This window comes from Strigops habroptila, chromosome 6 (assembly GCF_004027225.2).
Source record: "Strigops habroptila isolate Jane chromosome 6, bStrHab1.2.pri, whole genome shotgun sequence".
In the NCBI taxonomy this organism is placed as follows: domain Eukaryota; kingdom Metazoa; phylum Chordata; class Aves; order Psittaciformes; family Psittacidae; genus Strigops; species Strigops habroptila.
In genome coordinates this window covers 45,959,611-45,985,503 of record NC_044282.2, presented here as the reverse complement: position 1 = coordinate 45,985,503, position 25,893 = coordinate 45,959,611, and the positions used below count along the sequence as shown (strand labels likewise).

General features: G+C 44.2%; 2 protein-coding genes across 2 annotated transcripts; one reads left to right on the top strand and one right to left on the bottom strand.

Moving 5' to 3' along the window:
* Positions 1 to 1,289: 1,289 nt before the first annotated feature.
* Positions 1,290 to 9,284, bottom strand: RSAD2 (radical S-adenosyl methionine domain containing 2). The gene is made up of 6 exons (XM_030489883.1): positions 8,933 to 9,284; positions 8,607 to 8,768; positions 7,932 to 8,161; positions 6,554 to 6,703; positions 5,075 to 5,107; positions 1,290 to 3,870 (listed from the first exon to the last, which is right to left on the bottom strand). Exons 1-6 carry the CDS (start codon positions 9,282 to 9,284, stop codon positions 3,706 to 3,708), a joined length of 1,092 nt encoding a protein of 363 aa, XP_030345743.1. The 3' UTR covers positions 1,290 to 3,705.
* Positions 9,285 to 15,019: 5,735 nt separating this feature from the next.
* CMPK2 (cytidine/uridine monophosphate kinase 2) lies at positions 15,020 to 21,332 on the top strand. Its single transcript, XM_030490673.1, has 5 exons — positions 15,020 to 15,373; positions 15,466 to 15,580; positions 16,398 to 16,599; positions 17,788 to 18,021; positions 19,867 to 21,332. Exons 1-5 carry the CDS (start codon positions 15,278 to 15,280, stop codon positions 19,985 to 19,987), a joined length of 768 nt encoding a protein of 255 aa, XP_030346533.1. The 5' UTR covers positions 15,020 to 15,277; the 3' UTR covers positions 19,988 to 21,332.
* Positions 21,333 to 25,893: the final 4,561 nt, after the last annotated feature.

Below are 25,893 nucleotides of genomic sequence, written 5' to 3'. Positions count from 1 at the left end.
AGGGGGTGTGGTGAGGGCGGGCGGGGGCGGGCGCGCCCGCAGCTGGGCGGGCGCCATTAACCGCCGCGCCGCCGCCGCCCGCTTTGAAGCGGCCGCCCCGCTCCGCCGCTCCAGGCACTGCGGCACCCCCTGGCGGCGGCGGCGGCGGCGGCGGCGGCGGCGGCGGCGGGCGGCGCTTCCCGGCCCGGCGGGCACGGGGATCCCGGGATTTCCCGCTTGGCAGCGCCAGGCGTGTTCTCTGAGTGTTCCGAGCAGCAGCGGTCTCCCTGGGCGTGCCGAGCCGCGCCGCGCCGCCGGTTTTCTCGTGTTGTTTGGATTTATTCCAAGGACTCGCATCTCGGGTTGCCCTAGTGTGACGCCCCCCGGCCCAGCAGGTCTTTCAGCAGCGGGAGAGAAACAATGAGAGACTGACTGTACAAAGGAGAGGAGAAGGGTTTGCCTCACTGGTAGGGAAAGGAAGGGGGAAACGTAAGGAAACCGTGATGGGCATGGCTGTTTTGCAAGCAGTGCTCAGCAGAACCAGCTGCTTTCCCGTTGTTGGTTGATGTATGGAGTAACGACCGGCTTACTTCTGTAACACACTGTGACACAAAAGGAAGAACCCCGGCCTGGGGAGATGAGTAAGGACCTGTCTGGTTGGTTTACGCCCTTGCCCGACCTGTCGCAGGGGTGACAGCACACAGCAGCCTCCCGTGAGCACCTTGTGGAGGTCGGGGGGTCACGGAAGGCATAGAACATCTGACTGCAGCTCTGCTCCTGCATACCTCCGCTCCACTACAAGACCCAGGGAAAAAGATGGCAAAGCAAGGAGGAATAAAAAGCTAAGCCTCCCATCACACACAACCAATTACCGTGAAAAGCTCAATTTCAAGTTGCCTACTACTAGAGTTGATACTGCAGCCTGGAGACTGATGAGCTTGAATGTCTGCTCCGCTAAACTGACTAGCCTTTCTCTCTTATTTGCCATAGCAGAAGATCATCTATTTTTCTCTTCAGATATTTATGGATAGTTGTGTCTTTTGTAACGCCTGTCATCTGAACAGCACAAGGTGTTTTAACCATCTCCCAGCACAGCCCAGTCCACTCAAGCTTGTAACAAATGCTGCTCATCACAAGGAGAATCACCACTATTGCTCTCCCTTTCGGCCTACATGCCCTTGGCACCGTGCAAGCAGCCCCCTATGCTAACTACAGACTGCACCCAGAATTACAGCTGTCTTGTACATGCAGTCACACATTCTGCTAGCATGGTTCTGGGTTATATTATAATAATAATAATACGGACAAACTTAAGAAAATAGATACATTTATTGAAATGTGCAACATGTGAAATATTTAGCACTAATTATGTGACACCATCATTTAAAAATTCCATCATTTGTGACATATTGAAATATATTTCATACTGAAAACAAGGGCATCTTAAAATGCATCTTAAATGACAGTTTTAATCATTACCTAAGGTACATTCATAATTGTAACTGAAGTCATTCTCCCAAACAGTCATTCTTAACAAATTTTACAAATGAACAGCTGTATAATGTTAGTAAAATACAGTGAAAGTTCCTTCCCACTTCAGCATCTTTAGCAAGTGCTTGGCTGCAGTACCATGAGATTACACATGAAAATACAATTAAGCGTATCTGTGTTTACAGGACTTAAATTCAAATCCTGACTCTTCAGGGTCACAATGTACATGTAATCTCTAAGCCTGGGAGTAGTCGTACTGAATTCAGTTTTATTTTTCTAGACCTATGCTGAAAGTTAGGCCTAACTGCAGACTGAAAGCCTGAAGTCCATTTTTGGTCCAATGTGAACTGTGTTTATAGATTTAAAAAAAAAAAAATAAATTAGGTTAACCAAGCTGTAGCCAAAAACATTTTTGAGATGTTACACAAAAATTAATTTTGTATATAAAAAAAATACCGATAGCTATTCATTAACTACCGTGATTGTCTGTCAAAATGTGTTATGTCAAGTTCTTCATTTCCAATGTACACGACTGGCATTTCGTTTGGAAAAGAGTATCACACAGAGCAGCAACTTTATCTTAATTATGTACGGTAACAAGAGGCAATGTAAAATCCTTAAGATTTTAAGAAGATAAGGACTTAGAACCTCCTGATAAAAGCCATCTTCAATGTCTTTACATTATTTACTGGATTATCACATTTTCAGCTCCAGTTTGTTTACCTTGCAGCTTCCTCTGTAGGCACAGAGGATCTCTTGCACCAAAAGAATAGCCATTTACAGAGTAAAATGCAAAGCAAAGAATGGCAGGATTTCTGGATCTGAATGGGAGTTTGTGTGCCTTGCATCTGTGTGCTGTGATACAGCTGGCATTTTTTGCAGAAGTAGCAAGCTGGTGGATTTACTGGTATAATGATGCACGAAATCTTTCCCCATGCTGGGACTAAGCCAGTAGCAAAGGAAAATGCTGCTTTTCTATCATGCAGTGTAGATGCTGAGAAAGAGGCTGGATTTAACATTTGAACAATGGGAACGCAGAGGAAGTCAAACCCCAGTAACATAAATTTGCGCTGCCCATAGTTGCTACTCAGGCAGAACTCCAACTGAGGTCAGTGAAATAGCTGCCAAAAGACTGTGGGGTTAATGTATGTGGGCCACATTTTAAATGTCACTTAGTATTAATGCAAGAAAAAAAATACTGAACTGTAAGTGCTTAGGAAGTGTTGTGATTGCAAAATGCAAAATACAAAGAGACAAAAGAGCACCACTGAGACAGTATATTTAGTTAGGATAGTAAAAATAGAAACCGAAGGAATTATAAATGGAAAAATGTTCACAGTGTATTGAGAGATGCACCTTCCTTCATTCAGAAGTCGCAGCTCCTACTTAAGCGCATTCCCCTACATTTAGGTGAATGCAAAACATTTCTCTCAAAAACCTCTGAAAAAAATGAATTAGCACTATCAGAAAAATTAAAGAAGATGTATTTTTCTCTACGTGGTATATTTAATGCATGCTGGCTCCCAACTGCTGCAAACATTTGAACTTATGAGACAGTCCAGGCGTTGAGTGCAACGCACAGAATGAATGAGTAGTGTCAGCTCACTTCTGCTCTGTGCAATGCTTATCCCCATGCCCTTCATACGGAGCTGGGGGACGGGGAACTAATTAAATTTGGAAAACTGTAATTATAAAGCCGTAACAATTGCCAGAAAACCAAGAACGAGGGCGATTTCCAAAGGCCTGCCAGCTGGCCCTCTTGTGATCTAGTGAGGAACACCAATTCATCTTTTCATATGAAGGAAGTAGAATACGTTCCCTGTTAATAAATTCCACCTATTCATTCTTAAAGCTGTTTGTAATGAATTAGACATTGAGGTGTGTTTTAGTTTGTTTTCTGGCATGCATACTTATGTATTATGTTAAAATTGTTTCCTGTGTGACATTATGTTAATGGTTTGCCCTTAAGTCCTTCATACAATGGACTAGAAAGTTGATTTCAGAGATCTGTTTATATGAAAGCTCTGAAGGGACTTGGTAATGCTCAAACAATAGATAAGAACATAGTCTACATTCTAAAATATTTAGCACATTCACATACAGAACTATACTGTGTATGCAACATGTGCAATACACCTAGCATAGCTAAAATCATTAGATACATACATATATGCACATATATACACACACTCATTTTCTTTACATAATGCACCTGCCCTAATTCAGTATATTGAATTACCAGTCCAGTTTCATGTCTGTTTTACTCCACACATACTTTCCTCCTCTTTTTAGGAACATCTTCTCATCAAATCCACTGAATTTTATAGCTGCTTCTACACCAACATCTAGAATAGACTTGGAAGGCTCTTTCCGTCCATTTCTACAGTTTAGAAAACGCATCTGGAACATCAGTAGATAAGACATTAGAAAGTCAGTTTATAAAAGCTTAATTTTTTCTACAGAATTAAACAAATTGTTCTTTAATCCCACAAAAGCCTACATAAGTGCATGAACAGTTTCACTTAGTCCTTAGAAAGCTCAGAAGCTTGTGGTTAGACACATCAACACATCTCAGCAGGAATAAAGCCATAGCATAATTCCTAAAGATTAAAAGTTTCCTCTTCAGTTATACGTAAACTAAGTAGGCTCTTTGAAACTTAACTTTCAGGACAAGTTCTGTATTTTTAAATTAAAGAAAAACAGCAAAGATGTCCTGCAAAGATAGACATCTACACTTTCAGGTTTGTGATGCAATGATTATATATAAACCTGATGGCAATTTCTCCTTAGGTCATACTTATATTAAAGTTCTTAATATGTTCGATGGGAAGAAATTATATCTATTCCTTGTACTGCATGGTAAGTTACAGAATGCACAGTAAATTGATTTGGTTATCACTGTCATATAGATATACATGAGCCGGCAGTGTGCGCTTGCAGCCCAGAAAGCCAACCGTATCCTGGGCTGCATCAAAAGAAGCGTGACCAGCAGGTCAAAGGAGGTGATCCTGCCCCTCTACTCTGCTCTCATGAAACCTCACTTGGAGTACTGCATACAGTTCTGGTGTCCTCAACATAAAAAGGACATGGAGCTGTTGGAGCGAGTCCAGAGGAGGGCCACGAGGATGATAAGAGGGCTGGAGCACCTCCCGTATGAAGACAGGCTGAGAGAGCTGGGGCTGTTCAGCCTGGAGAAGAGAAGGCTGCGTGGAGACCTCATAGCAGCCTTCCAGTATCTGAAGGGGGTCTACAAGGATGCTGGGGAGGGACTCTTCCTTAGGGACTGTAGTGGTAGGACAAGGGGTAATGGGTTCAAACTTAAACAGGGGAAGTTTGGATTAGATATAAGGAAGAAGTTCTTTACAGTGAGGGTGGTGAAGCACTGGAATGGGTTGCCCAGGGAGGTTGTGGATGCTCCATCCCTGGCGGTGTTCAAGGCCAGGCTGGACAGAGCCTTGGACCACATGGTTTAGTGCGATGTGTCCCTGCCCATGGCAGGGGGGTTTGAACTATATGATCTTAAGGTCCTTTCCAACCCTTACTATTCTATGATTCTATGATTCTATATTAGCATACAAATACCAAGTATCAAACAAAAACTTACATATTCATCCAGAATGAGGTATGAATCTCTCATCTGTAATAGACCAAAAGGAAAAAATAATTAATATACAAACCAAAATTCCATTCTCGTGATACATTAAGGACAATACAAACAACTAATCATTCAAAACAGGTAGTGTCTTACCACTATTTCACTGAGCTTGGATCAAATTTATAGAAATAAACTACAGGATTACTAGCATGATCTAATTCATGAATAAACCAGTAATTCTTGGAATATTACCTCTCAAGTGTCTAATTGAAATATGGGTGCCCAACTGCATAAAAGTGTTTTAAATAATATCCAACTTCTCTACTAACTTCTATACCAGCAGAACTTACACTGTTTTGCACACTGGAATGATTACGTCATTTTCCAAACAAATAACATGACCATCTAAGCTGGGGTGTTTAATTATTATCCAGCCAGACAAAGGTAATCTCCCACCTCACAAAATGCCTTAAGTGCTAGACTGCACAGTCCCACCTCTATGTCTTACCCAGTCTCCTCACTTGAGCTCTCCATACATTAAGAAGTAAACAGTAAATGGAGAATCTTAATCCTTGGAGAGGAAAAGGAACATCTCTCACCTCTCAATGGGAGATATAAGAATTCCTGAGCTTGGTTCAACTTAGTAATTCCTCACTCAGCTCATAAACTTTCTTAACAGTGCGCTTTAGCTCTTCTCATGCTATAGGGTCATCTTACAAAATGTCAAGAGTTCCACCCTTAGGCATTGAAGTCCTTTACTGCAGCTAATGTAAACTGGAAGGCAGCTCATCAAATTAACTGCTGGGCTCTATAGTAGCAACAGGAGCCTTCTTGTGAACAAAGAGCCTGAAAGTGTAGTCCAAAGGCATTCATACAGACAATGTTAAAATGTGACTTTATTGTGAGAGGGAGTACCTGGTAAGATGTACCAGGAAAAAATACTAGCTCTTGTTCCTCAGTACCCAATAATAATGCTGACTGGGATATCTTAGTTCGTGCAGGTCAGCGACACTGTCATAGCATAACATCATGGTGAATCTCTATTAGGAAACTATGCTTAAAATATAAAGTGCATTTACGCTACCCTGGTGGGGAAGAATTGTTCAATTCCAAAGGGCTTAAGTACTGTTTAGAGTTCACCTCTGAGCTGTGGAAAACTCAGTTTCTCGAGTTTCAGTGCATACATCTATCTCACTGAGCAGAGGCCCGCATGACACTGTGAGAGGACTCCCACTAATTTCCACAGGACTGAGATCAATGAGGTTTTACTCCTCTATTAATGACTTTGTACTCAATAAAAATCCTTAAAGAAAATGAAAAACCTTGGCTTCCACCATAACAAATCCAGTTGCTGACAAAGTTGGACTGTGCCTCTTTGAAGCTAATACTAATGGGGAAGGCGTTAACTGCCATGAAAGCTTCTAGTTCCTTTCCATCTTTCCAACTTTATTTGAAAATAAAGTTACAAAAGGACAGTTTCAATTTTACCTTCTGATTAGATTCAGGTACCAAACAAGAGACATCTTTGTGGCGATCCAGGAATTGTTCAAATTCTTCATCACTGATTACAAATCTCTCTGCTTCTCTCAGGGCATCCTCACCACTGTTCTCCCCTTCAATGAGCAGGCACTGGAATACCTGAAGACAGAAGGCACCTGGTTAAGATTTTGTTTCCACTTGCCTTGAGGATAAGAGACTGTCATCATCAGAAAAACCTTCAGTTGTCTCAGTAGCAATGTCTTTAATTTTTCTGTCAGTGGAGCCACACTCTCAGAAACTGTGCTAAGTGAATGCTACACAAAGGGCACAGTGCAGATTTGTTTGTAACAAATTGGCATTACATGGTTCCAAATGTAATTATACAGTCATGGTTCCTGATCAGGTTTCCACAGAAATATTAAGTGCTCTGGCCTTAATAAGGGCACAGATAATCAAAGCTCAAATAAACTCCTGATTGAACCTCAAATTGTATGGCTATAAATGCCAGTAAGTACTATGTACAGTGCAGACTATCGAGTCAATCTGTATTCTTAAAGATTTTAACCTGATTGGTGACTGTAAGTTTAACTAGCTTCAGATGGTCATAGGAAAGATAGGGATGACTCCCCAGAAACAAAATATAACAGTTTGTCTACTTAACAGCCTCCTTCTAAAGGTCAAGTCCTCAAAGAGGAATTCAGAATAGACTTTGGGGGGAAAAAAGGTGCCTTTGCCATCAATGTGCCCTGTAACCCCAGTAAGAAAGTAGACCATGAAGCTTGATAAAATATTACGATGTCTGTCATATTTTCCTTACACTCCTTTAGTAGGAACAATATTTCATGTACAGTTCTTCTCTGCCCATCTCTCCAGCCTGTCTAGGTCCTTCTAAATGACTGCACAGCACTCTGGGGTATCAGCCACTCATCCCAGTTATGGACGAGTAATAATATATGCACGCTAACCACTAACACTCTATAAAAGAACATTGATGTCTAATGTACACTTATATATTGCTAATGATATATTAACTCTAATGTATCATTGTACACTTTTCCTCGTTTTCTCTGCACCATGACACATTTTCAAATGTTAAATCCTTCTATCTTATTTTTAATATCATAAAACCCCCTAGATCTACATAGACTGAAATAGTAATTTCCAGTATAAAATCACAACAAAAAAGATTCTTGACATACTGGGCTCCATTTAACTGCAGAAAGAGACAGAACCTGTCTCAACATCATGTAATACAGAGAAGCCTGCTAACAGTAGACCAAGCTGGAACTGGAGATCTGCCTGAGGTCATTAGAGGTTCAGACAACTCCAGGACTTCATAATTACTTTTCTCTGAACATGAAACCCATGGTATATGCTACTTTCTTACCTTCCAGCGCACGGGGTTGAGTGCCTTGATCTGCTCATTCATATCTTCCTCAACATTAAATCTGTTGATCACAGAATTTATTTTGAAAGCAACAGCATATTCTCGGCACCATTGTCTCAGCTTATGCAGATTTTCGACGTGGTTCTTCTTTCCTTGACCACGGCCAATTAAAACATTGACATTCTCGTCAAAACTATCACATGAAATTGCCAGAATGTCTAAATAGTCACCTGAAAACAAGTTTTAAAAATTGATTAATATTCAGTCCCTCAGTTAGAAGCTGTCAGGACTCTGCCCACTTTCACTTCCCTGCAATGTGTCACAAAGTGCCTGAAAATACAATTATGTGGAGTCACCACATGAACCACAAAACTCACAGCAGCAGCACCAAAACACATTTTGTGTGTGTATGTGTTCGTGTCCTCAGCTATGGAGACAGTCTGAGCTATTATTTTATTATACTGTTACACCAAAGAGGCAATAGTACAAACTGTCTGTGTTGAAAATGCATATTTTAACAATATTTCACCAGTATTTACGTTTGGTTTGCATTTACGATAAATGAACCACTACTAAACCATCTCCCACTTGCATCAAAACCCATCTTTTGGTGAGGCTGCCCCAAGGAGCTCCCAAACCCTGTCAGTGCTTCTCTGCACAGCAGTTTTTCCTTACCGTACTTCTTGAACCACCGTTCCCTAATCAGGCTGCCGTTGCTGACAATGCTGACGCTTGGTAGCTTCAAGTCCTGTTTGCAAAACTGGACCAGTTTGCCTACAAATTCACCTCTGTCCTGAAGAAACGGTTCTCCTCCTGAGAAGTTTATTTTCTCCATTCCTAGAAAAGGACCAAAGAAAGATGCTGTGGACCTCAGCCTGCCTGTTGCTCATTCCTTCTACTCGCTGTCTGTGCCTGACCGCAGCGATATGAAGGGGGACACACCCCGGGATAACTTTTTTGACGCCATTTGGGCCTGCCGCGCATCACCCTGCCGAACTCACCTGCCTCCTTGAGCATCGCCAGCCCCCGCTTGGCCTCCTCCAGAGGCAGCACGAAGGAGGTCTTGGCCGTGTGGAAGCAGAAGCCGCACTTGTAGTTGCACTGCCGGGTGAAGTGGTAATTGACGCTGGTGGGCGTCGGGGACGCGTCGTCGTGGTCGTCCCGTTCCCGCCGGGGTCCCGCCGAGGAGACAGGGCTGATGGCCGAGACCCGCCGCCAGCCGGCCAGGGGCAGGGAGAGGGGCCGAGAGAGGGGTGCCAGGTTCCAGCACAGCGCGCACAGCGGTCCGCGCAGCGCCGCCAGCACCGCCCGCGCCACCGCCAGCGGCAGGCGGCACAGCACGCCCAGCTGCATGGCTCGGCTCCGCTCCGCTCCGCTCGGCGGGATTCGCTGTGCTTCTCTTGTACGCGCCTGGGCTCGGTTCGACTTGACTCGACCAGGCTTGCTTTGGCTCGGCTCGGCTCGGCTCGGCTCGCAAGCTGCAGCGAAGCGTCAGTCGCTCTGCGCTTAAGAAGCGGCTGCCCCTTCCCCTCCTGCCCCACCCCGCTGTTCTGGCGCGTGGGGAAGCAATCGGTTTCGTTTTCCTTTCTCGCAGAAGGGAAACTTGGTCCGGAATCGATGTTTTCGTTCTCCCGGCGCGTCACCCCGCATTCCCCGATCCCCACACCCTTTTTGCCTGAGACCCGCTTCTCTTCTCCTCAGGGACATTACGCAACCCGGCGGGAGCCCAGGCTGGTAGCTGGTTTGAGCACATCTAGCACCTAACGACCCCTTTTAATGTGTGTCGGCTCAGTGGCTTCAGTTCTTCTGATCAAAACCGGTGTGACTCGTGAAACGGGGAAAGCTGAGCTTGTGTAACTGTGCTTCATCTTCCTCAGAGACAGACAGAAGTTCTCCTAAGTTTAAAAAGGTTTGCACTGCAGAGCACTCCAGGTTAGGGAGCCTTATGACTTCAGATTCATGAACAGAAAATACAGGAAGATTCTTTAATTCTTGGTCTCCAGTACTGCCTAAAGCACCTCAAGCAAAGCTACTGCACCAAGTTGAATATAGGGTTAGCCTTAAAAGCAGGAAAATTTGCATCTCCATGAGCTGACACATTGGTGGGGCAGATGGCCACCCTTCATAGTAAGACCAGGAAAGACCGGGACTAAGCTGCCAATTCCCATATTCCTCAATTCCTCAGTGGCAGGGCAGCCATTGCTAGAGAAGGAGCTCCTCCATCATAACACCAGTTGGTATCAGCATTCCTTTGGTGGGTCTAGACTCACCAAAAGGTCCTCTACAGCTTTTTGGCCTCACGCTGCCTTCAGCCAGTCTGTCCTCTTTCTTTCATGGGCAGTTTAGTGTTGCCACTGCTGTCATACTCAAATTTCAACATCTACCAACCGCATGTTGGCTGTGGAAGGCTTAAAGAGGAACTTCACTCAATTCCATTGGCCTGCAGAACTGCTAATGTAGCACGACAGTCTTGTCCTCATGTTGACTTCTTTATTTATTTTTTTTCCCTTGGAAAAGGGGTAGTAGAACTAGCTTCATCCTGTTCACAAATTTTAATGGGAAACAAAATCTGCTTGTGAGTAAAAAGTGTTTCCTTTATTAGTGCTGTCATTTGCTATTCTTAAATTCCCATCACCTTTCCTTCACTTTCCTGCAGATGATCTACTGGCTCAATAATGTCTGGGTCAGTGAATAAGTGGGCTTTGGTTTTTTCACTTCAGCCAGTTTATAGTGTTATCTCTACCAGCTGTTTCTTGCTGGAACACATTCATGCCGTAGGGCAGGATGGGAGGCTTTTTGCTGTGTCTAATGCCCAGTAATGTCACCTCGCAAATGTATATTGCTGCAACATGGTGGGAAACATCTCAGTTCCTGAGGCTTTCCAGAATTGTCTCAGAGCTTGTCGGCAGCGAGTTACTGTGGGAAGAATTATCCATGTGCTGTTCAAGTTTCTTGAGGCTTATACTGAAACCTGACATTGAAGTTGCTCCTTGGTTGTTTCAGTGTTTCAATTAATTTGGAGAAGACTGCTATGCTCCGTTTCCCCCTCACTCCATACATCCCTTCTGCTTTACGTTAGGAACTCTATCCTATTTCATATCTTCTTGGCCCAAATTCAAATTCCTTTCTCACCTCATCTCTATCTTTTGTTCATCTAAAATTGAGCCAATGCAGATGTAGGGAGTACAGCCTTTCTCCATCCTATGAGGTGGAAAACTATTCCTAGGAATACTTCTGATAAGCGTTAAGAACTTAAAAAGACAATCGCAACACTGCAAATGTTGGATCTCAAGAAATACTGTGTTGTGTCTGAGTATATACATGTGTGTATATATGCACATATATGTATGCCACCAAGTTTATGATCTCTGCATATAGCTTTGTACAGAGATCTTACTGCAAGTAACACATTTTCATCTGGCTCACCTTGCCTCAGAAACTTTCCTGACCTTCTGAAAGATTGGGAATTGCAGAAGATCCACTGAGGCTGGCACAGTGACCTAGACCTATTGCAGCCTCAGCCCTGAGCTTGTTGTACAGAGCCTCAGCTGCTAGAGAAAGCGAATTACTGACATGAGCCAGTAACACAAATAAGGTTAAAGGAGGAGCCATTATCACGTCACCTTTGACAAACACAAATGGTCCAAGGACAACCAGGGAAGTCATGCAATGGCAGATGTAGTTTTTAGCATTTGATGAATATATTACTTTTTGCTCCATTCCCAGCTGGAAATGAGCTCTTCCCCATTAGCACCTGCAGCGCCATAAATGAGATCTGCCAAGGACCTTGTACTTGCAGTGACTCAACTCTCCTTGGGATGCAATCCAAGGAAAATTACCAAAGACAAAGTTAAAACCCACATGCAATTAAGTTCTGAAATGCACAATATAGGCACAGATTAGGCACATTTGAAAGAAGTCCACCATGGGCCCTAAGTGGTGTATATGCGATCTCCATCTCAGGACGTATATAAACAGATGACTCCTAGAATCTGGGCTGATATCATAGAATCATAGACTCATAGAATACCAGGTTGGAAGGGATGTCAGGGACCATCTGGTCTGACCTTTCTTGGCAAAAAGATGTTGAGAGAAGGATCCTTCTGTGTTCGTTCCATACTCTTCTCCAAACATCTGGCACTGGCCACCAACATGGGCAGAAGAGGAGGGTGTCTTGGCCTGATATGATACTAACTTCTGTATTCTTATGATTTTACCCCCAGACTTTAGTCTTTACTGGAAGGCTCTTTACTGGTGTTCTTGAAACGTTGTGCATGGAAACAGCTATGTTCTATTCATGTCTATTTTATATACCTATGCATTTCATGGGCCTTCAACATAAGTAATTCCTGCCTGTGTCTCAGACAGCTGTTTATCTACATTACAGGGCTATGCACTTAGATATATTTTAAAAGTGACAGGTGGATCAATTTGGGGCTTTTTTTCCTCTGTTTTCACTTTGGGTAGATCAAAAAGGTTTTTAGTGGTCATACGGCTCTTCCCTATAGCTATGTTCAAGCACAGTGAGCGTTCAGAGATGTGAAGAGGCTCCAGAACAGTGTTTTTCACATAATTAGCACATTTGCTCTTCAGCATCATTTCGCATTATACAGAAGAAAAAATGATAAAGGTCTGTGTAAAGAAACTGAAAAATATTTCCCATAAGTTAATTTCAAGACATTCATACTCTCTACACTGATTTTAAATGCAAAGACTTGTCTTGGACATAAAAGGCATCTCTCTTTTCCTATATTTCTGCATGAACTGTTTGTGTATAATCTGGTAAGAAAGACCTAAAATCTTGCAAGAAAATACTTTTAAGTAAGTAGCCAGAAGGACAGACATCACATGTCTGTTATAAATTATCTCATAAGCATATTATAAATAAGGAAAGAAGCACCACCAACTTGGCTCATGAATGCTTGTAAACAAGATGGTATCGAGGCAGTGGGAGGGGAAATGGAAAATGAAAGTCAGCTCTTTCCATTTAGACAGCAGGGAGGGGAAAGCAACAGTGGCATCAGGAAAACATTAAAAACAAAGAGCAAGGGGCCAGACAGGTCAGTGGAGAACACAGACAGCTTTTAAGTGTTTTTGTAATGAAACTTGGCTGCAAGTCAATTGGACCTCAAAAAAAGGAATGAACAGAAAAGCAGCAGATAAGCTTCAGTGTAGAGAAAGATACGGCGATGCACATAGGAAAGAATAATAGAAACCGTGGATATGCAAGGTACTAAGCTCAGCAGTGGCACTGAGATCTCAGGGAAGAGATCTTGGAGTCACTGTTGCTACCCCTCTGAAATCAATGGCTCTGTGGGAGACAGCAGCAAAAAAAAAAAAAAAAAAAAAAGGGGTGTCAATAAAAAGCTTAGTATCACCCAGAAAGGTATTGAGAACAAGGCAGGTGGCATTGCTTTACTGCTCTGTGAAACTTTGGTATTTGTAGCCATACCTTGACTAGTGGTACAGTTCAGGTCTCTACATCTCATCAAGGACCTTACAGAGTTAAGGAAGTTTTTCCTCTATATAGATGATTAAGGGATGAATTAGCTGCCTTTCAAGATATAGGTGGTCTCATTTCTGACATGAAAAAGCTGAAGAGGAAATCTGAATGAGCTTTACAAAATCATAAAGGTGATAAATAAACCAAATATTGAACTGTCATTCATCGAAGTCAGTAATATTATTAGAAGAAGCACTTATTAAAGCAAGCAGGGTTTGAGTTTAAAACTTATAAAAGAAAATTGGTTTTATGCAAGAGGTGCATTGCTGGAATGGGAGACCATTGTGGAGTAAGACTGTATCTTGGAGTCAGAAAGGGATTTAGACAGATGTATGAGCAACGGTCCATAAATAGGTGCTAAAAGGAAGAAATGAAGATGTGCTGTCTAACATTCCTAATTGGGTGACTGTGGATGCTGTAGGAGTACAAGGACTAGGAGCAGAGACCATGAATACGCCAGGCTGACGTATAGCATGTCATTCTGTCAGACAGAATATTGGGTGAGAAGAGCCACTAGTCTGACTCAGTAGTGCGTATTATCATATGCTTAATATTACCATCTATTGGCTTCTTGTATAATGAATGATATTTTATGCTGTGTCTTCTGGCATCCATACCCAGCTGCCATAGTCATGCATTTGAGTGATGTGGAATGATGCAGTTCTCAGGCATGAAAAAGGGCATATTTTGCCTTAAAAAAAAGGCCAGTTTTGGTACCTGCTGCTGAGACTGTATTAAGGAGCTTTCAAGGCTGTGTTCCAGTTCTTGCTCTGGCCCAGCCTTCCACCAGCTTCCTCAGCACAGGCAGTTTCCAACTAGTACAGCTGATCTCTGGCTCACCAATACTGCCTACCAGCTGTTCCCCTCTCCCTGCAGAAACTCTAAGCAAAAGATATTTGTGCAGCATGTTTGAACTGACTGGAGGAAGACATCAAGTTCCTGAGGAATTTCTTGCAGAATGTACTTGCTTGTAGAGTATATTCTTTCAGAAGATGCATCAGAAATTCAGATATCTCTAAGTGGCAGTTTCTGAACTGTTGAAATGCAGAAACAGGATTCTGCAGAGGTGCAGGTTCTCCTACCTTTCAAGTTACATATTTTGGAAACTCAAAATCCGTGTTTTGGGCAACATTATTTATAGCAGCTGACATGAAACTAAGTAAGTGTTACAGCTATTGGCAAGTCATTCTCGTTCCTGCCCCTGAGTAGATGGAAGCTGAAACTGGCCATCACAAAGTTATGAAAACACCACAGGCTTGTAAAAGTACGTTTTACTTTCAAAATCATTTGAGTCCGTTGGTCTTGTTATTACGGCACTGACTGAGTGAGACAATAATGGGGTTTAGTTAGGAATAATGTCCTGACAGCTCAGTGCCACTTGGGCACTGCAACACAGCAAAAGAGTTCCATTGATTTTATGACTTGCTTGTCTCTTCAGGCCAGCCTGAAGCAGTAGAGTGTATTTGTGCATTTTTAAATTATTATTTATTTTATTGTTTGTTTGTTTGTTTTATTTGGGAGACCCCCAGGGTTCAGCTGCGGCAGACTGTGGGAATGTGACCCTCTTTTTGCTCGGGAGGGGGATGGGGGTGAGGCCGGTCAGATCCCGAGGCTAAGACTTTACTTTCCACTTTCGGTTTCAGCTATCTGTGCACAGAGCCGTTTCCCACGGGGACCGAGCCCGTTCACTCCAGTAAAGCGGGAGGGGGCCTCAGAAATCCCGCCCCTCCGAGGGCCAGCCCTTGCCTGCTGGCCTCTTCAGCCGCTTTCCCGACCGCCCGGGCAGTTTCGTTTCCCGGCCGTGCGGCCGCCGCCCGCTCCTCCCGACCCGCGCTCGGCGGCGATGCTGCGGCTCTGCGCTCCGGGCTTGCCGGGCCCGCACCCCCTCCGCCGCGCCCTGCCGTCCGCAGCCCCCGCCGTCCGCGACCGCCTGCGGGAGGTGAGCGCCCGCCGGGGCCGCGGTTCGGGATGCCCGCTTCCTAGCGCGGCGTGACGGCAGGGGCGTGAAGGGTCGCGTTTCTCTCCCTGCAGTGCACGGCGCGGATCCCGGAGGCGGGAGCGCTACTCGACCTGCTGGAGAAATGCCCTGAGCACCAGGAGAAGGGTGGCTTTCCCGTCGTGGTGTTCGAGGGGCTGGACGCCACAGGTAGGAGCAACGTCTGGTTGAAGTACCGCAGGTGGGAAATTGTTGGAAAGGGTGGCCGCTGTGGCTTTCAGCCGGGCATAGGGCTTAAAAATTCAGAAAATCCTGGAAACCTGTGACAGATTTGAAAGAATTACTAATTATAAATACCAGCCTGTCTTCTTTTACTCGTGAAAGATCAAACAGTCTATGCTAATTCTCATTCAGTGCACGAATTCCTTATCTATGTAAATACAAGAATACAAAGAGTGGAGTACAGGAAATCAAGTTTCTTCTACAGGTGATGAAACATACTTTTACTGGAGAGATTTTTAAATAAGTGAAATAAAGTGTTGGTAGTCTGGGAAACTGGCAGCAGTTTTCTCAGGCAGCGATTTTAGTTGCCTTTGAATAACTTTGTTTTCTGACTTTCCAGTTAAAGAAAGCTGAAAATACCCTCTAAGAAGAAAGTATTGGGTGACAGCGTAGCAACATCCACATGAATTGTGACCTAGAAAAATGTTGTAAATGGATATATATATAAATAGATGGATATATAGAGCAATGCCCATGCATTTAATGTATTTAAGGGTGTGAAGACTGACACCCTGACAAGAGGGAGGGGTGGAAGGCCTGGGAGTGGGAAGTGGAGTAATAGTTCCTGGAACAAGACTCATGATCATTTCCCACTGAAAACCTTATCACAAGATACTCAGGTTACATAGTCGGGTGTCAGAACATGTGCTCCAGGTGAACAGATAGGTGCATTTCTCAGTTTTCAAAAGGTGGTTTTATCTGATGTGTAACATAACAAATGTTCCCTTCTGTAAACGAAATGCAGGCAAAACCACTGTAACCCACTCTGTTAAGGACACCCTGAATGGCTTTCTGCTGAGGTCGCCACCAGCTTGCATCAGCCAGTGGAGGGCAATATTTGATGATGAGCCAGCACCCATTAAAAGGGCATTTTATGCTGCGGGCAACTACATTCTTGCTTCAGAAATAGCAAAAGCATCAACTCAGGCACCTGTGATCGTAGACAGGTTTGTATATTTAAGAAGTCCTCCTATATCAGTGCATCGTACAGTTGTTCAGTGTTACAAGCAGAAGTTGTTAATGACAGTCTTTGGGTTTCTTTTCTTTTTCTCCTTTTTTTTGGAGGGGGGAGATGCTACTTTGCAGATAGATAAATATTAAATCTTCTAAAGAGTAATACTTATCATAGCAGTAAGAAAGGGACTTTCATCAGTGTAATGCTCGTAACTGGCTTTAGGACACAAGGAAAAGTGTTGCATCTTCAGTTAGGAACAGTGGAGGTATGGGATGTGCAGCCTGAGCCAAACCAGGGCTCTGTGACAAGCCCACGAAGGATGAGAGCTCCTGGTCACTGCTAACTCTGTGTCTGAGATACAGGTGGGATGGAATGACTGAGTTTTAGGTAGACTTACTCTTTGAGAATGTAAAGCCAGAAATACGCTTCCCACTTTTTTGGTTTTGATTATGCCATTTCTTGTTTTCACTAATTGTGTAGACAGCTCTGACGTTGCTCTTAATACATGAAGTCTACTGGCTTGTTTCAGTACGTGTACTGTAATGTCCCCCCACAGCACATGTACGCAGAAGTTGTTTCCATGTGTGTGGGCGCTATTTTTAACCAAAATTTTGGTTAAATTTCACTGGGTTTTACTCAAAAATGTATAAATATTTACATATAAATATATAAATATATAAATATATTACATAGAGGGCCTCAAAGTGGTGGGAATGTTAAATGCAAGTGAAATGCATAACCATTAATAAATTCTGTCTTCATTCACATGGGGTTGAAGACTGCACGTTCTCTGCCAAATTACATTAAGTAGGATGGGAACCACAAAAAAAGGGCTCAGAATATTGAATTTTGACATATAATGTAACTCTTCTTTTGACCTCTCATTGTATGAGAAGACTTTCTTTTGATAGGAGCATCTGGAACACTCTCTGCATAAAGTGTAGCTTTTGCCATAGGTTTTATTTAATAATTCACAGTAATTGCATTGAGTATTATCACTCATTATCCATTAATTAATTAAGAAATAATGGATGGTACAGAAATATTCTTTACATTTCCCTTCAAAATCACAGTGTCACCTCTGTCATCATTGTTTCAGTTACCATTACAGTCTCATATGTTACTGAAGAATTAGTGTCTTCTCTAAAATTTCTCTCTCCATTCTGTATTTTCCTGACAGGTACTGGCACAGCACGGCTGCCTACACAATTGCCACTGAAATAAATGGGAAAGTCCAGGATCTTCCACCACCTCATGATGAGGTGTACCAGTGGCCTGAGGATCTGCTTAAACCCAATCTTGTTCTTCTCCTGACTGTTGACCCAGAGGAACGAGTCCGGAGACTTCAGCGCCGGGGGCTGGAGAAAACAAAGGAGGAAGTTGAACTGGAAGCTAACACCTTGTTTCGCCAAAGGTACACTTTAATGAGGAATAAGAGAATGGAGGCAATCTTGGCTCCCGTGGGATGCGTAGCAAAAGTCCCACTCACATTACTGGGACAAGAATTTCCAATATCTAAGTTTTTGGATTGCGGTTTTTTTTTTGGAAAGGATTCATAGCTGACAAGAGGGTAAATTCTGTCATTTCTGATTGGAAGTGTTTCAAAGCTGCAGGGAAGAACTATATTTTCCTGCAAAGGAGCTTCGAGTGAAAATACTTGTATTTTGCTACTTGCTGCTTTTATTGTAGCACCTTTCGTATTGAGGTCACAAAGGAGAGCAACCTAAAACTTCCAGAACTGGGAGGCAAGAAGTTCAAACATACAGCTTCCCCAGAAAAGTCTGGAATTGAGTTTCAGATTAAGAGAATAAAATTTGGATCTCCTCTTGTAGATCTCTTTAGTTGTGCTAAGTGTCTCAGGTCCCAGTATAGTTAATACATTCAATGGAGCCTTCGAAGTGATTCAGCTCGCTACCCACTTGGAGTTCAGAGGTCTAAGCGTAAGTATCTAGAGCCGTTTCGTACTACATGAGGCGTTTTTGGAGCCCAGTGATCTAAGCATCAGTATCTAGAGCCATTCTGTATGGTCTGAGACATCTGCATGAGGCTGGCAGATGTGATACAGAACCTGTGGATGCTTTCTGGGCCAACAACTGGAAGCTGAATGAGATAGTCCAGAGCATCTCAAGCAGTATTAGACACATTTGCCTAAGCAACTGAATTGCATCCTAGGTTTCCTATTTCAGGGTGTGCTGAATTGCTGTCTAGGCTCTGCCAAATTTACTGATTAGATCATCATTGTCTGCATTGAAAACTTAAATACCTAGTGCTCAGTATAGACACCTGAATGTCAGTGTCCATATCTACAAGTTGCAAAGCTGAAATCTCCCTCTAGGATTTTAACATTTCAGGTGATGATATACCTTAAAAATATCCATTGCTTAATTCTGAGAGAAACTCTGTGAAGATACATGGTTTATATACTGGGACCTGCAGATGGATAGGTGAGCTAGTAAACATGCTGCCATTTAAGAATCATATTCTAATACTGTTATTTCTTACTCCCATCAGAAAGCCCTTGATTATTTCTATTTGTTAATTATGTCAGCCTGAATGTAAGAACATCCAGAATCTTGCTTGATTCGTCTTATGACTTGTGGCCTGAATGTTTGGCATTATTAATTGTGGGAACACAGAAAATTATATTCACATCCTCATTCACATCCTCATAGACTAAATGTGGGAGAGTTCTGCATTATGGGAATAGCCTAAGCAAGGAGGTTTTCACCCTATATTTCATCCTGGTATTCATCCAGTTAGCAAAGTTGGTCAGAGGAAAGGGTTGAATGTTGTGTCAGCTCTGTAATGATTCAGTGATTCAAAGCTGAAATCAGTCAGTGAACACACCCACATAACGCCATACCACGTAGTTCAGAGAGGGGAGCCTGAGTGGGCTCTGAATAAATTAATTCAGGTATTAGAAGCAGACTATCCACTGTACTGCTGGGCCAGAGTCTGATATGTATATACAGCAGTGCTAAGCTGCAAAGAAACAAATACTTCAGTGCCATTCAATGTGAATATGAATAGAGCTCTGGGAATCAGCATCAAGGAAACTATGTGCTTTGAGGTTTGCATTGTAGCTAATGAAATAGTTACTAATGGTTTATTGCTCTTTGCAGTAGATTTCATTCTTAGCTTCGTGTTAGATTTTGGTTCCCTTCTCTCTGCAGTGCACTTTCTTCCAAGACTGATGACTAATGCCATTTCATATCCCTGCAATTTGAAGTTTTGTTTCTCTTGATTTGTTTTTAAATAGAGTTGAAGAGTCATACAGAAGGATGGTGAATCCTGCATGCCACGAGGTCGATGCCAGCCCATCCAAGGAAGAGGTTCTTAACACGGTGCTACAACTAATTAAGAAACACTGTGCTTTGTGAAAGCAAGTTCTGCATAATAGCACTTGAAAGATAACTTTTTATTGCGCTTCAGAGAGACTCTTTATTGCCCCTCTGGGTTTGGTACCTGAAAATGCACTGAAAAAGAAAATCTCTTTCTTACGTCAACAGTAATCTGTACAGATTATCTGTTCTACCATTGCTTACTGTTCTTTTCTGTATAAGGCAAAATATTACTAACGTTATTCAGCATTCTTAGTAAAGCTACAAACATACTACGGTTATGTTACAAGTGCCTCAGAGTGCTCTCTGACATTGTGACATTTCAAGATGCTGTCAAGTTGTATCTTCATCACCAGAAGAACCTGTTCCTGCATCCATTGTGTACCAGGATTCACTGGACTGCAGCAGGAGCATTAGGTGCCCAAAGAGAGGCTGAAATGTCATCCAGCAATAAAACAATTGTGGTTTGTGTCCCAGTGTTGTTTACTAGAATAGAGGATGAGCAGCCGTTGCTGTGATGGGCATCCTGTGAAAAATGTGCCTTAAGTGATGGCCAGTAAGCATATAGGCCTCTAAGTGATAAAGTCCAAGCCTGTCAATACATGTAACTGAAATACCAATTCATTTCAGAGGGAAACAGGGAAATGCTGGCGTATTACAAACAGGCCTGAGAAGAACCTGAAATAAAAAAAAGGAAAAGAAAAAAGTTGCTGAATTATTTTCCTACAAAACATTTTAGCTGTCCTATTAATATTTGTTAATGTCAATTTGTGTTCTTTTGAGAGAATGTGAAACGAAAAACCGCAGAGAAGCTGAGCAGTGGGAATGATTGTACCTTTTCACTTCACATTTTCTTCCTTGGGTGGGTTTTTGTGCATGTTGAATGTGAAAGCAGGCTACCATCAAGACTTCAGCTCTGCAAGGGCTTATTTTTATGTGCATTAGTTTCACTATTGTTGCTCCTAAGTATAAAATTAAACATATGGCTAAGCCTTTCTGGGGTCAGAAATTAGCTGCAGATCTGGAACGAACATAACTAAAATGTAAATTTGATTTAAAACACTATTTTTACTTACTTTCCTGTGTTAAGCAAGTGCAATTATCAGTGAATCGGTCCCATAAATAAGAATGTAGTCAGTACTGCAGTTCCTATATCAAATCTGTAGATCCAAGGTGGTAGAAAGAAAAACTTCTAAAAATACATTTTATTCATGCACTGTTTAATGTTTGTGATTATATGCTATTAATAAAATACATTTATACATACTAGTAATGTACGCTGTTGTATTTGGTGTATTATTTGTATAATACTATCTTTGGGATTTGCCATACATGTAGACTGAAAATACGTAGTTGGAGGTGCTCCACTTTTTTTAGAAATTAAGAAGCATTCAGATATTCAGTTTTGGATATAGGAAATTCACATATAGAGGGCATCACCGCACATGGACAATGAGGATACAATGTGCCTCCCTAGACGCTGTGTAGCCTTAGCTTTTCTAGATGAGAGATCTCTCGGCCTGAGAAATGCCACTAAATGCCTTTTCTCCTTATGTAAGCTTGCACATGAAGCCACACTGCCTGGCATTTTCGTGGGTTTTGTTTTTTTTTTTTGATGCTGAGTTCTTAAAAGTCTAGGTTTATATTTAAAAGAGTGATGATAGTATATATCCCAGTATTGATCCCAGGGAGCACGAGCGACCAGGAGCGCGGCGAACAGGGCGGGCAAACAGGGCGTGGCACGTCAGTCAGGGCGTGGTGCGGCAGTTTGCACAGGCAGGGCGAGCGGGCAGCGAGCGGGATGGTGAGCACTCGCCTCAGGAGCAGGGCCCGCTCTGGGAGCTCTGCCCCGGCGGTGGCCAGCGTAGGCACCCAGACAGAGCCGATGAGAGGGGAGGCTGCGGCGCAGACCTCGGAGTGTAGAAAGCGCCTCGACTGGCCTCTTGAGGCGAGGGTGCGCAATGGACAGGGCTGCACTCGGTGTGCCCTGGTGGAGGTCCTCCTGCAGCAGGGGCTGAGCTGCGGGAGGCTGTTGGTGAGCTGAAAGGTGCCAGGGAAGCTGAGAGGAAGCTGGGCTGCTTGCTCCAGGCCCAAACTGTACAGGGGCTGCAAACGTCCAGCGTTGCTCATATAGGAAAGAAGGAGGGCAGCAACCCAGGAAGCTGGGAATTAGTCATGGGAAAAACTAACAAAAAAAGGAGGAAGAGGACAATTAACGACAAGGGCCTTCCTCCTAAATCTGATGTCCCCACCCAGAATCGCTTCGCAGTTCTGCAGGGGGCTAATGAGAAAGCACCCACCACACCTAATGAGCATCCTGCTGATGCACCAGTAAAGAGGATCACTACTGGTGCCTCCAGGAAAAAGCGGAGGGTCATAGTAGTAGGGGACTCTACTTTGAAAGGCACAGAGGCACTCATCTGCCGGCCTGATCCAGTCTCGAGGGAGGTGTGTTGCCTGCCAGGGGCGCAGATCAGAGATGTTGCTGAGAGGCTGCCTGCTCTAGTAAGTCCTGCTGACTATTACCCCCTCCTAGTGGTCCATGTGGGTGCTAGAGATATAGATAGGAGTAGCCTGGAGAACATTAAGGACTACAGAGCCCTGGGAGAGGTGGTTAGGGGCTCTGGAGCTCAGATAGTTTTTTCATCGATTCTCCAGGACAAAGGGGAGGACCTTAAAAAAGCTAGGCACGTTTGGCAGGTTAATAAATGGTTAGAATGGTGGTGCCATAGTCAGGGGTTTGGCTATTTAGAACATGGGGCTCCATTTGGGAGGCCAGACTTACTGGAGGCTGGTGGAGCTGGTCTGACAAAGAAGGGAAAGAGCTGTTTTGGTAGGAGGCTTGCCAGGCTGGTCAAGAAAGCTTTAAACTAGATGTGTTGGGGGAGGGGAGCACTGATCCATCCCAACATTCCTGGTCAGTTGCCAGCACCTGCAGTAAGCGCTTGGAGTGATGTAGAGATGTTCCAGCTGCCCCAGCCATTGAGTCGGCTGCATTTGGAGCTCAGCTAAGGCGCCTCTATACAAACGCCCGTAGTATGGGGAGCAAGCAAGAGGAATTGGAGATGTGTGCAAGGCTACGGGAATATGATGTCACTGGTATCACAGAAACATGGTGGGATGGCTCCTGTGACTGGAGTGTCGGAATGGAAAGTTACAGGCTGTTTACAAAAGACAGGCCAGGCAGATGGGGAGGGGGTGTTGCTATCTATGTCAGTGATAGGCTAGAGAGTATGGAACTCTGTCTGGGGACGGGTGATGAGGTAACAGAGTGTTTGTGGGTCAGGATCAAAGGGAAAACAGCAATGGGGGACATTACGGTGGGGATCTGTTACAGGCCACCTGATCAAGAGGACTCTGTGGATGAAGTGCTCTATAGACAGATAGGAGCAGCCTCACGCTCGCAGGCCCTGGTCCTCATGGGGGACTTCAACCATCCTGACATCTGTTGGAGGGACGGTACGGCCCGGCACAAGCAATCCAGGAGGTTCCTCGATTGTGTGGAAGACAACTTCCTCTTTCAAGCAGTAGAGGAGCCGACAAGGAGAGGCGCCATGCTTGACCTCGTGCTCACCAACAGGGAGGGACTGGTTGGAAATGTGACACTCCAGGGCAGCCTTGGCTCTAGTGATCACAAGATGGTTGAGTCTGAGATCCTCAGGACAGTGAGAAGAGCGTGCAGCAAGCTCACTGCCCTGGACTTCAAGAAAGCAGACTTTGGCCTCTTCAGGAACCTCCTTAGCAAGGTTTCATGGGATACAGTCCTAGAGGGCAGGGGGGCCCAAGACTGCTGGTGGATATTCAAGGATCACCTGCTACGTGCTCAGGAGTGTTGCATCCCGACTAGAAGAAAGTGCAGCAGGAGGGCCAGGAGACCTCCATGGATGGACTAGGAGCTGCTGAGGAAACTTAGAAGGAAAAAAGAAGCTTATAGAAGGTGGAAGCAAGGACAGGCGGCCTGGGAAGAATATAGGAGCATTGCCTGGGAAGCTAGGGACCAGGTTAGGAAAGCTAAGGCCCAGCTAGAATTAAGTTTGGCAAGGGATGTAAAAGATAACAGGAAAGGATTCTATAGATACGTAGCAAATAAAAGACAGACTAGGGACAACGTGGGCCCTCTCTGGAAGCTATCGGGAGAACTGGCTACCATGGATTTGGAGAAGGCTGAGGTTCTTAATGACTTCTTTGCCTCAGTCTTCAAATGCTCTGACCACACCACGAAAGTCTTGGAAAGCAAATGCAGGGACTGTGAGAATGAAGACCTTAGGCCCACTGTAGGAGAGGATCAGGTTCGAGAACATCTTAAGAACCTGAACGTGCACAAGTCCATGGGACCTGATGAAATCCATCCACGGGTCCTGAAGGAGATGGCGAATGAAGTTGCTAAACCCCTGTCCATCATATTTGAAAAATCCTGGCAGTCAGGTGAAGTTCCCAATGACTGGAAGAAGGGTAATATAACCCCCATTTTCAAGAAGCAGAAAGTGGAAGACCCAGGGAACTACAGACCAGTCAGTCTCACCTCTGTGCCTGGCAAAATCTTAGAACAGTTTCTCCTGGAAAACATGCTAAGGCACATGAAAAACAAGGAGGTGGTTGGTGACAGCCAACATGGCTTCACTAAGGGGAAATCCTGCCTGACCAATTTGGTGGCCTTCTATGATGGAGCCACGGAACTGATGGACAGGGGCAGAGCAGTTGATGTCATCTACCTGGACTTGTGCAAAGCGTTCGACACTGTCCCCCATGACATCCTTGTCTCTAAATTGGAGAGACATCAATTTGATAGATGGACCACTCGGTGGATAAAGAACTGGCTCGATGGCCACACGCAAAGAGTTGTTGTAAACGGCTCGATGTCCAGTTGGAAACCTGCAATGAGTGGTGTCCCTCAGGGATCAGTGCTGGGACCTGTCCCGTTCAACATCTTTGTCGGCGACATGGACAGTGGGATTGAGTGCGCCCTCAGCAAGTTTGCTGACGACACCAAGCTGTGTGGTTCAGTTGATACGCTGGAGGGAAGGGATGCCATCCAGAGGGACCTTGACACACTTGTGAGGTGGGCCGATGCCAACCTTATGAAGTTTAACCAAGCCAAGTGTAAGGTCCTACACCTGGGTCGGGGCAACCCCAGGCACTGCTACAGGTTGGGCAGAGAAGAGATTCAGAGCAGCCCTGCAGAGAAGGACTTGGGGGTGCTGGTGGATGAGAAGCTTAACATGAGCCGGCAGTGTGCGCTTGCATCCCAGAAAGCCAACCATATCCTGGGCTGCATCAAAAGAAGCATGACCAGCAGGTCAAAGGAGGTGATCCTGCCTCTCTACTCTGCTCTTGTGAGACCTCACTTGGAGTACTGCATACAGTTCTGGTGTCCTCAACATAAAAAGGACATGGAGCTGTTGGAGCGAGTCCAGAGGAGGGCCACGAGGATGATAAGGGGGCTGGAGCACCTCCCATATGAAGACAGGCTGAGAGAGTTGGGGCTGTTCAGCCTGGAGAAGAGAAGGCTGCGTGGTGACCTCATAGCAGCCTTCCAGTATCTGAAGGGGGTCTATAAGGATGCTGGGGAGGGACTCTTCCTTAGGGATTGTAGTGGTAGGACAAGGGGTAATGGCTTCAAACTTAAACAGGGGAAGTTTAGATTAGATATAAGGAAGAAGTTCTTTACAGTGAGGGTGGTGAAGCACTGGAATGGGTTGCCCAGGGAGGTTGTGGATGCTCCATCCCTGGCGGTGTTCAAGGCCAGATTGGACAGAGCCTTGGACCACATGGTTTAGGGCAAGGTGTCCCTGCCCATGGCAGGGGGGTTGGAACTAGATGATCTTAAGGTCCTTTCCAACCCTTACGATTCTATGAGTCTATGATTCTATGATTCTATATATAGAGTGGCATCAGACACTATTAATTACTATTAAACAGGCAGTATATATTCATAGTTCCTGTTT

Bases quoted from the DNA above. Each gene is read 5' to 3' on its own strand.
- RSAD2 (XM_030489883.1), bottom strand. From the start codon at position 9,284: ATGCAGCTGGGCGTGCTGTGCCGCCTGCCGCTGGCGGTGGCGCGGGCG. The intron at 5,108-6,553 runs GTAAAATTGAAA...GGTCTATTACAG, and splicing joins TACCTGAATCTAATCAGAAG to ATGAGAGATTCATACCTCAT. The intron at 3,871-5,074 runs GTAAGTTTTTGT...CTGATGTTCCAG, and splicing joins ACCTCATTCTGGATGAATAT to ATGCGTTTTCTAAACTGTAG.
- CMPK2 (XM_030490673.1), top strand. From the start codon at position 15,278: ATGCTGCGGCTCTGCGCTCCGGGCTTGCCGGGCCCGCACCCCCTCCGC. The intron at 15,581-16,397 runs GTAGGAGCAACG...AACGAAATGCAG, and splicing joins CGAGGGGCTGGACGCCACAG to GCAAAACCACTGTAACCCAC. The intron at 16,600-17,787 runs GTTTGTATATTT...TTTTCCTGACAG, and splicing joins GCACCTGTGATCGTAGACAG to GTACTGGCACAGCACGGCTG.